General features: G+C 49.1%; 1 protein-coding gene across 1 annotated transcript in view; it reads right to left on the bottom strand.

The window, feature by feature from the left end:
• The window catches only part of GALNT16 (polypeptide N-acetylgalactosaminyltransferase 16), a 106,954-nt gene that overhangs the window by 14,514 nt on the left and 79,603 nt on the right, over positions 1-12,837 (bottom strand). Inside the window, exons 6-10 of the mRNA XM_060418700.1 lie at positions 12,078-12,199; positions 9,042-9,129; positions 7,473-7,557; positions 7,077-7,180; positions 131-257 (exon numbers count right to left, since the gene is read on the bottom strand). Of these exons, the coding sequence (XP_060274683.1) occupies positions 131-257; positions 7,077-7,180; positions 7,473-7,557; positions 9,042-9,129; positions 12,078-12,199 (526 nt within the window). The remainder of the gene's footprint in view (positions 1-130; positions 258-7,076; positions 7,181-7,472; positions 7,558-9,041; positions 9,130-12,077; positions 12,200-12,837) is intronic.

Raw genomic sequence — 12,837 nt, 5'->3', positions numbered from 1 at the left:
GATCCCAGAACGGAAGGGACAAATGGGGAGACTAAGACTGGGGTAGTTGCTCAAAGCCACAGGAGTCACTGACAGGGCTGGGGTCTAGGTGCCTGGCTCCTGGTGTGATGCTCTCTGCACTGTGACCTACCTGATGTAGGTGAGGGCATTGCCCTCGGGGAAGTTGTACGGGTGCCGTTTCCTGAAGACGTGGCCCACCCGGCTGCAGGGCACGATCTCTAAGCTCCCGCCGCACATCCACACCCGGAAGGACAGCTCTGCAGAGACAGCAGCCATCAGGCGGGGCTGAGGCCCCTTGGCAAGTCCCCACAGAGTGAAGGGTGTGTGTGTGTGTAGAGGGTATGTGTGTGGTATGTGTGTGGAGGGTATGTGTGTGATGGGTCTGTGTGTGGAGGGTATGTGTATGTGGAGGGTATGTGTGTGATATGTGTGTGGAGGGTATATGTGTGTGATGGGTCTGTGTATATGGAGGGTATGTGTGTGTGGAGGGTATGTGTGTGTGGAGGGTGTGTGTGTGTGGAGGGTGTGTGTGTGTGGAGGGTATGTGTGTGTGGGAAGGAGCTGCCTTCCCTTGCCTTTGGGGTCCTCTTGGGGGCACATGCTAGGGTTGGAGCTCCTGGGGTGCACCCACTCCTTGCATGTGTTCCTGATTGCTCCCTCCATAAATGCGCACACACACATCCCACGAACCCCCTCCACACACACACATACCCTCCACACACACATACCCTCCATATACACAGACCCATCACACACATACCCTCCACATACATACCCTCCACACACATACCACACACATACCCTCCACACACACACCCTCCACACACATACCACACACATACCCTCCACACACACACCACACACATACCCTCCACATATACCACACACATACCCTCCACACACACATACCCTCCATATACACAGACCCATCACACACATACCCTCCACATACATACCCTCCACACACGCACACCACACACATACCCTCCACACACACACCCTCCACACACACACACCCTCCACATACACACACCCTCCACACACACACACCCTCCACACACACACACCCTCCATATACACAGACCCATCACACACATACCCTCCACACACATACCCTCCACACACACACCACACACATACCCTCCACATATACCACACACATACCCTCCATACACATACCCTCCACACACACATACCCTCCATATACAGAGACCCGTCACACACATACCCTCCACACATATACCACACACATACCCTCCACATATACCACACACATACCCTCCACACACACAGACCCATCATACACATACCCTCCACACACACAGACCACACACACACACACACCACACACATACCCTCCACACACACACATATCCTCCATATACACAGACCTGTCACACACATATACCCTCCACACACATACCATACACATACCCTTCACACACACATACCCTCTATGCACATACATTCCACACACATCGCACACACTCCCTCCACACACACACTCTCCACAGATACTACACACACATACCACACATCCCCTCCACACACATACTCTCCACATATACATCATACATACACACCACACGTACTCTCCGTACACACATCCCACATACAGACCGCCTCCACACACACCACACACATTCCCCACATCTAAGCCCTGGCAGAGCAGCAGGAAAAGTTTTGAAGGAACACGAAGATCATGAATAGAAGGAAAACTGAATCAAAGGGCAGCATCAATTATTTCCAGCCTCTGCATAGAAAGTCCTATCCAGACATGAGCTAAGGATGAACACATCTGCTTGTCAGAACTGAGAGGCTAGAAAACCAACACCAAGCAAATGAAAGGCTGCTCCAGTTGGCATTTTTCTGGCTGGCCCAGACTGCCCCCTTGGCCCTCATGGTCTCCATTTACAGCTACCACGGGCCCTACTGGGGACTTCCCAGGTGGTCCTAGTGGTAAAGAACCCGCCTGCCAATGAAGGAGACACGAGAGACACAGGTTTGATCCCTGGGTTGGGAAGGTCCCCTGGAGGAGGGCATGGCAACCCATTCCAGTATTCTTGCCTGGAGAATCCCAGGGACAGAGGAGCCTGGTGGGCTACAGTCCCTAGTGTCACGAAAAGTTAGACACGACTGAAGCGACTTAGCACACCCACGCGCATGCACTGGCCCTACTGAGACACACTTCCTGTTGGTGGTGGTGGTGATGCTGAAGGAGCTCTCACAGATGACGACTGGTCCCTAGTGGAGCTAGGAGATGCTGGCGGTGGTCATCCTGCCTCCCAGAAGGGGATGTCTCAAGTTTCTCACTCCGTTCTCCACTCAACAGTCCTTCTGTCAACTTCTGGCAAGGATTCACCTTGGTAGCTGGCTGGACCTCGCATAATCTTCTCTGATTTCTTCCTCTCTTTCATTTTAACCCTACAGTTGGACATCCTGTGACATTAAAACACCTCTCTCTTGTCCCAGAATATCCACAGCATTGTTTTTTTGTTTTTAATTTTTTGAAAAAGGAAAGACCACTTTGCATGACTTGCAGCCTTGGTCCCTCTTCCTACTCCCCAGGTGGCTGTAAGTACAGTCGCGGTCCCTGGTCAGGTCTGGGGCCTCTCACCTGGCACAGCTGCTTGGAGCCCTCCCAGTGACTAGCAGAGCAGGGAGCAGAGGACTCAGGACTACTTCCTGGCCAGCCTGTGTGCACCAGGCAACTTCCCGATGTGGTCCTGGGACCAGGACTGGACATTTGGCACATCTGGACTGCCTTCAGGGTTGGCTATATTAATGGGCTTCTCTAGGTCTACTTGCTAACTGCCAGGCCTCTCTCTCTCTTCTCCTGGTCAGAGCTCTGCAACTGGTTCAGCAACTGAGATTCAGAACTGGGGACAGAAGATCTGCATTCTAGTCCCATTTCTGCCAGGCTAACTTTGTTATGCTATTAATAGTTAGGGCTTCCTTGATAGCTCGGTCGGTAAAGAATCCGCCTGCAATGCAGGAGACTCTGGTTCAATTCCTGGATAGGGAAGATCCGCTGGAGAAGGGATGGGTTACCCACTCCAATATTCTTGGGCTTCCCTTGTGGCTCAGCTGGTAAAGAATCCACCTGCAGTGCGGGAGACCTGGGTTCGATCCTGGATTGGGAAGATCCCCTGGAGAAGGGAAAGGCTACCCACTCCAGTATTCTGGTCTAGAGAATTCCATGAACTGTATAGTCCATGGGGTTGCAAAGAGTCAGACATGACTGAGCGACTTTCACTTTTATCCCACATACCCCATACTGTCATATTATTATTTACTTATTGTCATTACTAGCAACAATGGCAACAACAAAAGCAGTTAACCATCGTGCATTTACTGAGCACTTTGTGCTGTTTATGGCTGATGTCTAATTCTCACAGCTACCATATGACATTGGTGTTATGATCCTTGTGTTTTTAATAACAGGGAGGTCTGGCGTGCTGTGATTCATGGGGTCGCAAAGAGTTGGACACGACTGAGCAACTGAACTGAACTGATGAAGCTCAAAGATGTTAAATAACCTCTCCAAGGTCACCCCCACACTCAGCTGCAGAACCCTAATGTAAAGTCCATACTTTGTTCAGCAAGTCCCATTATTTGAACCAGATTCTTTAGTATATTCAGCAGATTTTTACCAAAGACCTATTTATGACCTGTCAGATACTGTTCTAGAAGCGCTCACACTCTAGTGAGAGCAGACAAGAACTCAGTAAAGAAAGAAACAAAAATGCAGGTAGATAAGAAAATGAGTAGAATACATGGTCTAACTGTGTCCGACTCTTTGCAGCCCCATGGACTATAACCCTCCAGGCTCTTCTGTCCATGGGATTTCCCAGGCAAGAATACTGGAATGGGTTGCCATTTCCTCCTCCAGGGGATCTTCCTGAACCAGGGATCAAACACTGGCTCCTGTGTGTCTCTTGCACTGGCAGATTCTTTACCACCGAGCCCATAATATCTGTCCGATGGTAATAAGCGCAATGAAGAGGACAGAGCAGGCAGGAAAACTGAGGACAATGAGTGGAGTTGGGGGTGGGGCCACAATTTTAGTGAGGCTGATTAGGGATGTTTTCCGTGAGAGGAGACAGCTGAGTTGAGGCCTGAGGAGGGGAGGAAGAGTCACAGGGCTCTTGGGGATAAGCACTGCAGGTAGAGGGACCAGCAAGGGCACAGATCTAGAGGTGAGTGAGTGGGGGAGAGGTTGGTGGGGTGTCTTGTGGGGGAAGTGTTAGGGAAGCGCACTGATTGAAACCGACCGGCCAGACACCAAAGTAACCATCTGCATGAATTGTTTTATGACAGGAGATCCTGATAAGGAATACAGAACTAATAAGCCACCACCAACCGGAAGAGTTCAGGAAAGGTCTAAAGGAGACACCGCGTGTCCGTCCACTTCCCAGAATCCCTCTCGCTAGCATCCATCTTGGCTGAGCAATGTGTGCACCACCAGGAAAGACTCTGAATTAGAATGATTGGCCAAAGACCACCCGGAAACTAATCCCATCACCATAAAACCCGAGACTGTGAGCCACGCAGAGCAGTTCTCCTAGGTTCCCTTACCCTACTGCTCTCTACCCAGGTGCCCTTTCCCAATAAAGTCTCTTTCTTTGTCAGCACATGTCTCCTCGGACAATTCATTTCTGAGTGTTAGACAAGAGCCCAGTTTCAGGCCCTGGAAGGGGTCTGCCTTCCTGCAACAGAAGGGTAGATGGTCTGAGGACTTTGGGTTTTGTTCTGAGTGACATGGGAGCCCTTGTGGAGTCTTGAGCAGCAGAGTAACATGATCTGATGCAACTTTAAAAGGATGCCTAATGAGAATCCCAAGGTTTTCACATTTGCCACCCCCGCTCAGGGCGGCCTCTGAGCGCCTGCCTGCATTTGGCTCTCTCAGGGGAAACAGGAAGGAGTCTCCGTTTAGGCACCTCCCATCCTTCCACAAAGGAACAGAACAAAAGGCCCAAACCCACCAGCGGTGGAGTCTCCTGGCTCAAAACTGGTCCCAGCAGTTGAATGTCTGAGCTACAGGGCTAGCCTGGGAATTTCTTTGAATTTCTTCGAAGAAACAAAACCTTCCCTAGAACCACTGTGTGGTTCACCTTTCAAGTTCCCCCAACCACTGAGCCCTGGCCTCAGGCAGAGTTTAAAGTTAGCTATTTGATCGTTGACTTGTTTCTCTATCAGGCCCCAGCCTTTAAAAAAAAAAAAAGAAGGAAGGGAAAAAGAAAAAGGCCTCTGGACGCAGCAGAGATCCTTAGTTTTGCAGCTCTCTGAGACAGGAAACTGGCTTTGCCAAAGCTCCCTTCTGGCTGAGATGGAGGACACAAAAGAGGTCACTTTGGCCCAAAATACATGAAAGGAGGTCAGAATGGAAGGGTCATTGCACCCCAGTTCCCATCATTGACTCCTCCGAATGCCTGCCTAGAAACCATTTCCAAGAGTAAGTTACAAAGGGGAAAAAACTCCATGCCTGTTTCCACTCCAGCTGGTTCTGAGTCAAAGCCCCAGTGCCCATCTGCCCCACTGTCCCAGTCCAAGAGGGAAGAAAGACCTGGTCCTCCCAGCCCAGAAGCACAGACCGTGACTTGGATCACACCTCACCACACTGAAGTGATCCCTGCAGTAAAGATGCTTATCCTACACCTGTCAGATGTGGAGTTTCCTGACTGAGATCTGGAAGGTGGCGTCCACCTGTTTCCCCACCTGTCAGATGGGTGAGATACTGGCCTGTTTACTTCTTAAGAAACTGGGTCAGGATGAAAAGGGAAGCAGTGGGAAAGGCTCTGCAAAGGACTGAGTGGGTCCAGGAACAGCAAGGACGGGCCTTTGTCTTTTATGGGCTTCTTGGTATCTCTCCCCCAGCTCCTGGAGAACCTCTGGGATTGTTTGTTCTCTGCCCTATTCCACCCTGCTCTTCATCTGGGAGGCTACTGTGTGGGCCACTCCCCTTGGCTTCCTTCCTGAGTCAGGATAGATTCAGCCTGCAGTCAGGGGGAGAGTGAGGGTGGATATTCATCCCCTGACAACTTCCACCTGGTGCGTGGGCTGACTGCAGGCACCTCAAGACCATAGCTTGTACTGGGGAGTGCTCTGTCCCCATCTTTCAGACCTAGGGGTGGTTGCACCTCCCAGAAGTCATGCACCGAGCCCTACCCTGTCCCTCGTGGTTCCCTATAACTTGTCCACACCATGCAAACAGCCCCTTTTATAAACCCCTACATCAAGTGTATCCAGCCTTTGTCTCATGAACCTCACCAGCAACCCTTGAGGTTCATTGGCTCTTCTCTTTCCCTGTGGGGCTAAAGGGTTCCTATGGTATCGTATACGTGTGTGTGTGTGTGTGTGTGTGTGCACGCGCGCACTTATTCATGTCCAACTCTTCGTGACTCCATGAACTGTAACCCACCAGGCTCTTCTGTCCACGGGATTCTCCAGGCAAGAAGGGAGTAGGTTGCTATTTCCTGCTCCAGGGGATCTTCCCAACACAGGGATCAAACCTTAGTTTCTTAGCATCTCCTGATTGCAGGCAGATTCTTCACCACTGAGCCACCTGGGAAGCCCTATGGTTTCATAAGTAATAATAATGGCCACCAGGATCTTCATCCAGCCTCTTTCTTAGTGCTCATGACAGTCTCTTGGGGAAACTGAGGCTCGGAGAGGCTTTCACTTACCAAAAGCCAAACAGCTTGTAGGTGGTAGGGCCAGGGTTTGCACCCAGTAACAGGGCCTGACTCTATTACTTATGCTGAACCATCACTGTCTACTGCACACCACCTCTCCTTCAGCGTTTCTGGTAGGGAAGCAGCCATGTGGTTCCTCCACATAGGCCTAGCCAAGTGGCCACGGGTTCTCCCTGACCACCCCATCTCTGTTCACTAGATACGTGGCTCTGGACAAATTACTTAACCTCTCTGTGCCTCAGTTTACCAGTAGAATGGTACTTCAGAGATTCGTTGTGAGAATTTAAGTAGTCAATGTGTATAAAGTCCCTAGGGCCTTACACATGAAAACATTCAATCTGGGTTTGCCTACTATTGTTATTGTGGTTATTCCCAACTTACCGAAATTTTCTCCCCCCCAGATGTCCATCTGAGCATCATACTTTCCCAAGTGGTTAAACCAGGACTTGTCAATCACGAAGATTCCTCCAGCTATGACAGGCGTCCTGGGAGCAAGGAGACAAAAGAGGTAATACATTAGCTAGAGAATCTGAGCCCCTCTAGATGGCCCCAGGGCTCAGGCCATTTACCCTACAATCACCCACTTGCAGAGTCCCTGGGGCTGGATGTCTGGCCTGTCCTTTGGTCTATGATCTCTCTCCCCAGGGCTCAGAACAGAGTCAGCCCTTAGACTGTGCACCTCTAGGAGCCCTGGTGACTGAACCGACCCCTGGAAGCCTCCAAAGCCTCTGACTCAGGGAAGGGACAGGTCTCCCCAGAACCCACAGCAGGTCTGACCTTATGGGCTTGGTGGGGTCTGTCCGGGCAATCTTCTGCTCCAGGGGGATCTGTTCCCACTTGAAATGCAGGCTCCAGTCGAATCCTAAGGGTCAGAGTGGGGTGAGGATGGGGCCTAGGGCTCCTGTCCCCTCATTCTGCCCCCTGAGAGTCTCTTGATCAGAACCCTACTTGCAGAGGGCCCTGGGCGACTGGTATTATCATTCCTTCATTCAGAATGAGACAGATCCCTGTCCTCATGGAGTTTCAATCTAATGGGTAAGACAAAGACTTACAAAGATAAATCAATAAATGGATAATCTGTCAGTTGGCGTGGGAGTGCTAAAAAAAAAAAAAAAACAAAAAAAAAAAAACAAAAGAAAGAAAAGAAAGACAGGAGACACGTGCATGCTGCTCTAATAAGGGTGCCCAGCAAAGACTCTCTGACGAGGTGACATTTGAGTAGAAACCTGAATGAAGGACTGATCCATGCAGACTGATGGGAAAAGGGGATTCTAGGAGGGAGAACAGTAAGTGCCAAGGTCCTGAGGTGATTTCCCAAAGGAGAAATGCCTGGCTCCCTCCCATTCATCCTCAACATCTAACTAATGACTGTGTCCATTTGAAATCTGAGCCCCAGAGAGGAACTCAACTCTGCTCATTAGCTCCTGGCCACAGATTCTCTGGAGCTGCTTGCCCAGTAGAACTTGCTGCATTGATGGATGTGTCCTACATCTGCCCTGTCCAACAGGGTGGACCCAAGTCACATGTGGTTACTGAGCACTTAATGTGCTGCTGGAGCAACTTAGGAACTGAGTTTTGAATTTTACTTAATTTTAATTAACTTAAATGTACCTAGCCCAAAGTGGCTACTGTCTACTGTATTGTATAGCATGGCTCTAAAGCCTAGATCAGAGCTGTCCAAAAGAAATACTTTGCAAGCTGGAGATGCAAGCCACATATGCAATTTAAATTTTTCTAGCAGCCATATCTAAAAGTAAGGACATATGAAATTAATTTGAATAATGTATTTTTAATGCAAGATCATCCAAAATACTATCATTTCAAACTGATGATCATATTCATAATGAATACAAAAAATTACTAATGAGATTTTTTTACATTCTTTCAAACTAAGTCTTCAAAACCTGGTGTGTATTTTATCTTACCATGTATCTGAATTCACACTGAAAATGGAGTCACATTTCAAGAGCTCAATAGCTAACTGTGGTTAATAGCTACTGTATTCAGCCAGGTCTACACCATTTTGGGGTGTACAAGTCAGGAATCCACGCAAAGTTGAGGGTCCCCCCTTCCCCACTCCCAAGATAGCTGTCATATCATGTTCTTGTGCCCAGGACTCGTGCCCATCCTCTCTGGGCCAGCTGTTTTTGAGAAGGATGTGTCAAAGTTTGGGGGCAGGGAAAGTGTGGAGACTAGCTTGACTCTGCCCGCATCATGCCAGGAGCCTCCAGCTGCCAGCTCTGGTCCTGCATCCCCAACTCCACAGCTCTATACAATCTCCTTCCATTTTCTGGAGGTAAGGGCAGGGAGATGCCGTCTCATTTTCTGGAGATGCTCTGGACCTACCTCCGCGAAGGTCAGCAGATGCAGCAAGGTAGGCAAAATTATCCAGACTGATGACATCAATGATGGGGCTCACCACGCGGGTGTGGTCCTAGGGGAGGACACATGAGGTGGTGTGAGGTCAGGGACTCTGTGAAAAAAGCCCCAACTGCCTGTTTGGTGAAGTTCTCTCAAGGCATGAGGTTCTCAGCACCTCCTGAAGGACATGTCAGGCTCCCAGGAGCTGTCCTGCATCACCACACCAGGCTCACAGAAGGTCCCACTTGGGTCTCACGGGCACAGTGCTCTCCCAGCCTCTTCCTCTAACACCATGTTGAGCCCTGCTGGGATCTCACCTCCTCAGTGAAGCCCTCCCTGATTGCTGCAGGCAGAGGATTTCTTCCTCTTTTTAAGCTACTCTCATAATTATAGTCCCCGCAATTCCTGGGACAACGAATCAGATGTTGCCTGAGGTGGCCTTTCTTTTTTTTTTTTTTTTTTGAGGTGGCTTTTGTATTGCTGGTTTGAACTGTTGTTTTACTCACTGTCATCCACCTTTGCACATGTTGGGGTTGAGTCTTCCCATCTGGACCTCCAGCAGCCTGAGGGTAGTGACCCTGTTGCAGTCCCTGGGGAACCTGGGTGGCACACCTCTCATGCCACCTCCACTTCAAGGTCAGACTCATACTCCCTCCATCACCTCCTAGACACAAATCCACTTCCAAAATATTGGTAGGTAATGCCAATTTTACTAAAGGGTTTTTTCCTGAGGTGGGGGATGTGGAGAGAGTGGTGGTGGTGGATTTTTATCATATACCACGTGCAAAACTTAATCACCCTTCATCAGCAGGATGTCTGCTCTCTTCTCTTCTCCCTAGACATAAATCCACTTCCAAAATATTGGTAGGTAATGCCAATTTTACTAAAGGGTTTTTTCCTGAGGTGGGGGATGTGGAGAGAGTGGTGGTGGTGGATTTTTATCATATACCACGTGCAAAACTTAATCGCCCTTCATCAGCAGGATGTCTGCTCTCTTCTCTTCTCCCTCCATGGAGGGACAAGGAACAGAGTCTCTTCTTTCTTCTCTGTCTGCACTAACCCTCAAAATGCCCTTGTCTGCAACTTTGAATCTAGCTCTGTCCCTCAGTTCACACCCCGTCTTAGGATGACAAAAATGTGGGACGTGGCAGATCAGAGGAGACCATCCATGGTCTCACAGTGTTCCATGGGAGCCTCACTTTATCCTTTTATAGACTTGTTTTTGTATTGAGATATAATTCACACAATATAATAATTTTATTAGATATAATTGATATACTATAAAATTCACCATTTGAAAGTGTACAGTTCTGTGGTTTGTACTGTATTCACAGGGTCATGTCACCATCAGTTCTGTTCAGTTCAGTCGCTCAGTTGTGTCTGACTCTTTGTGACCTCATGAATTGCAGCACACCAGGCTTCCCTGTCCATCACCAGCTCCCAGAGTTCACTCAAACTCATGTCCATCGAGTTGGTGATGCCATCCGGCCATCTCATCCTCTGTCATCCCCTTCTCCTCCTGCCCCCAATCCCTCCCAGCATCAGAGTCTTTTTCAATGAGTCAGCTCTTTGCATGAGGTGGCCAAAGTATTGGAGTTTCAGCTTTAGCATCATTCCTTCCAAAGAACACCCAGGACTGATCTTTAGAATGGACTGGTTGGATCTCCTTGAAGTCCAAGGGACTCTCAAGAGTCTTCTCCAACACCACAGTTCAAAAGCATCAATTCTTTGGCACTCAGCTTTCTTCACAGTCCAACTCTCACATCCATACATGACCACTGGAAAAACCATAGCCTTGACTAGACGGACTTTTGTTGGCAAAGTAATGTCTCTGCTTTTGAATATGCTGTCTAGGTTGGTCATAACTTTCCTTCACCATCACCACTATCTAAATCCAGAATACTTTAATCACCCCAGTAAGAAACCCTGTACCCACTAGCAGTTACTCCCCCATTCCCCTCCCTCCAGCTCCTGACAACCACGAATCCACTTGGTATTTCCTCAGACTTGTTTACTCTGGACATCTCATACAAATAGAATCGTATAGTTTATAGCCTTCTGTGACTGGCTTCTTTCACTGAGCATAGTTTTCAAAGTTCATCCATACTATAACACGTATCAGTACTTTATTCCTTTCCTATGGCTGAATAGTATTCCACTGTATGGCTATATCACATTCTGTTTAGCCATTCATGAGTCGATAGACATTAATTTGTTTCATGTTTTGCCTATTTGGAATAACACTGTTCTGAACACTTGGATTCAAGTTTGTGTATGGGGCATGTTTTCATTTCTCTTGAGTACATATCTAAGAGAGGAATTGCGGGGTCATAAGGTAACTCTATGTTTAAACTTTTGAGGAACTGTCAGTCTGTTTTTCAAAGTGGCTGCCATTTGACATTCCCACCAGCAATGCACAAAGGCTCCTATTTATCCAAATCCTCACCAGCAGTTGTACTATCCATCCTTTGATGAGCCCTCCTAGGAGGTATCAAGTAGTATCTCATGGTGGTTTTAACTCGCACTTCCCTAATGACTTAACGTTGAGCATCTCTTCATGTGCTTGTTGACCCTCTGTCTATCTTCCTTGAAGAAACATCCATTCAAATCCTTTGCCCATTTTTAATTTGGGTTCTCTGTCTTTGACGGTTGAGCTATAATCACTTCATCCTTGGTTCCATGTGTCCAAATCCTCCCCATTCCAAAGAGCAGTGGGCGCATGGGAAGGCCCTCTGCTTGAGAACAATGTCCTCTCCTCCCTCCTCCGCAGGCTTCCCAGTCTGACCCCCCCACCCTCCGCTCCTCATCACTCACCCAGGAGGAAAACAACACCACCCGTCTGCAGAAGGAGCTCCATGGCTCACCCACAAATGAAGTCACTCAGGAGGGAGCAGATCACTTAGTTTCTAACTCTGCCTGTCCAGCTCTCAGAGACAGTTCATACCCTCCCCACCCACAGTGCCAAGAACATGGTGGGCGTGTCCTGAGGGACAGAGCTTCCCCAGGGACAGAGAGACTTACCTCCTTCACTCGCTGCAGCATGGGCTGCAGCCACTCCGTGTTCACTTCGCAGTGGCTGTCCAGAAAAGTGAGGACGGCAGCTGCCGCCACGTCTGCCCCACGAACTCGGGAGCGGATCAGCCCTGAAGTGGGAGGGACACAGTGGTGCTGGGTGGGACTCAGCCAGTTTGCTCAGCCATCCCCTCAAAGGCTCAGGGCTCTCTGCCCCTTAGGGCTCAGGTTTCCTCTGAGTTACTGTGATTTAACTTCTCTTTGTATTTGCTGATTTCTTCCCTCTTTCTTCCTTTCTCTTATCCACCCATCCATCAACTTCTGAATGCCACCCCCTGCCCCCATGTAGAGGCCAGACACTGGGCTCTGGGGACACACTGATGAACAGTCAAGAGTTTAGTGAACAAAAGTGGCAGTAAAGTATGGTTTGGTACCTAAGGGGAACTAGAACCAAAACCCTTTCCCCTTCAACATGGAGGAACCTCAGTATGCTCCCCCTTGGCTGCACTATGCTGTATGACCTGCAGAGAGTCTTCCAGACCGAGACAGGCTGGAGTCAGTGCTCTCTGCTCTATCAAATCTAAATGCCTTCCTCTGGCTTCGAGGCCCTCCATCATCTGTCCTCACCCCACTTATTCCCTGTGCTGACCAGGTCTGATTCTCCCAGGACGAGAGACTAAGAAAAGGAAGGTTAAGAGGCTGGGCTGTGAGTGTGGGCCCCCTGGCTGGGGGTGGAATCCTGGCTCCTCGGTTCATCACTCCAGGCAAA

This window comes from Ovis aries, chromosome 7 (assembly GCF_016772045.2).
Source record: "Ovis aries strain OAR_USU_Benz2616 breed Rambouillet chromosome 7, ARS-UI_Ramb_v3.0, whole genome shotgun sequence".
Lineage (NCBI taxonomy): Eukaryota > Metazoa > Chordata > Mammalia > Artiodactyla > Bovidae > Ovis > Ovis aries.
The sequence above is the reverse complement of the archived record's forward strand: the minus strand, read 5'-3'. Positions and strand labels throughout refer to the sequence as shown.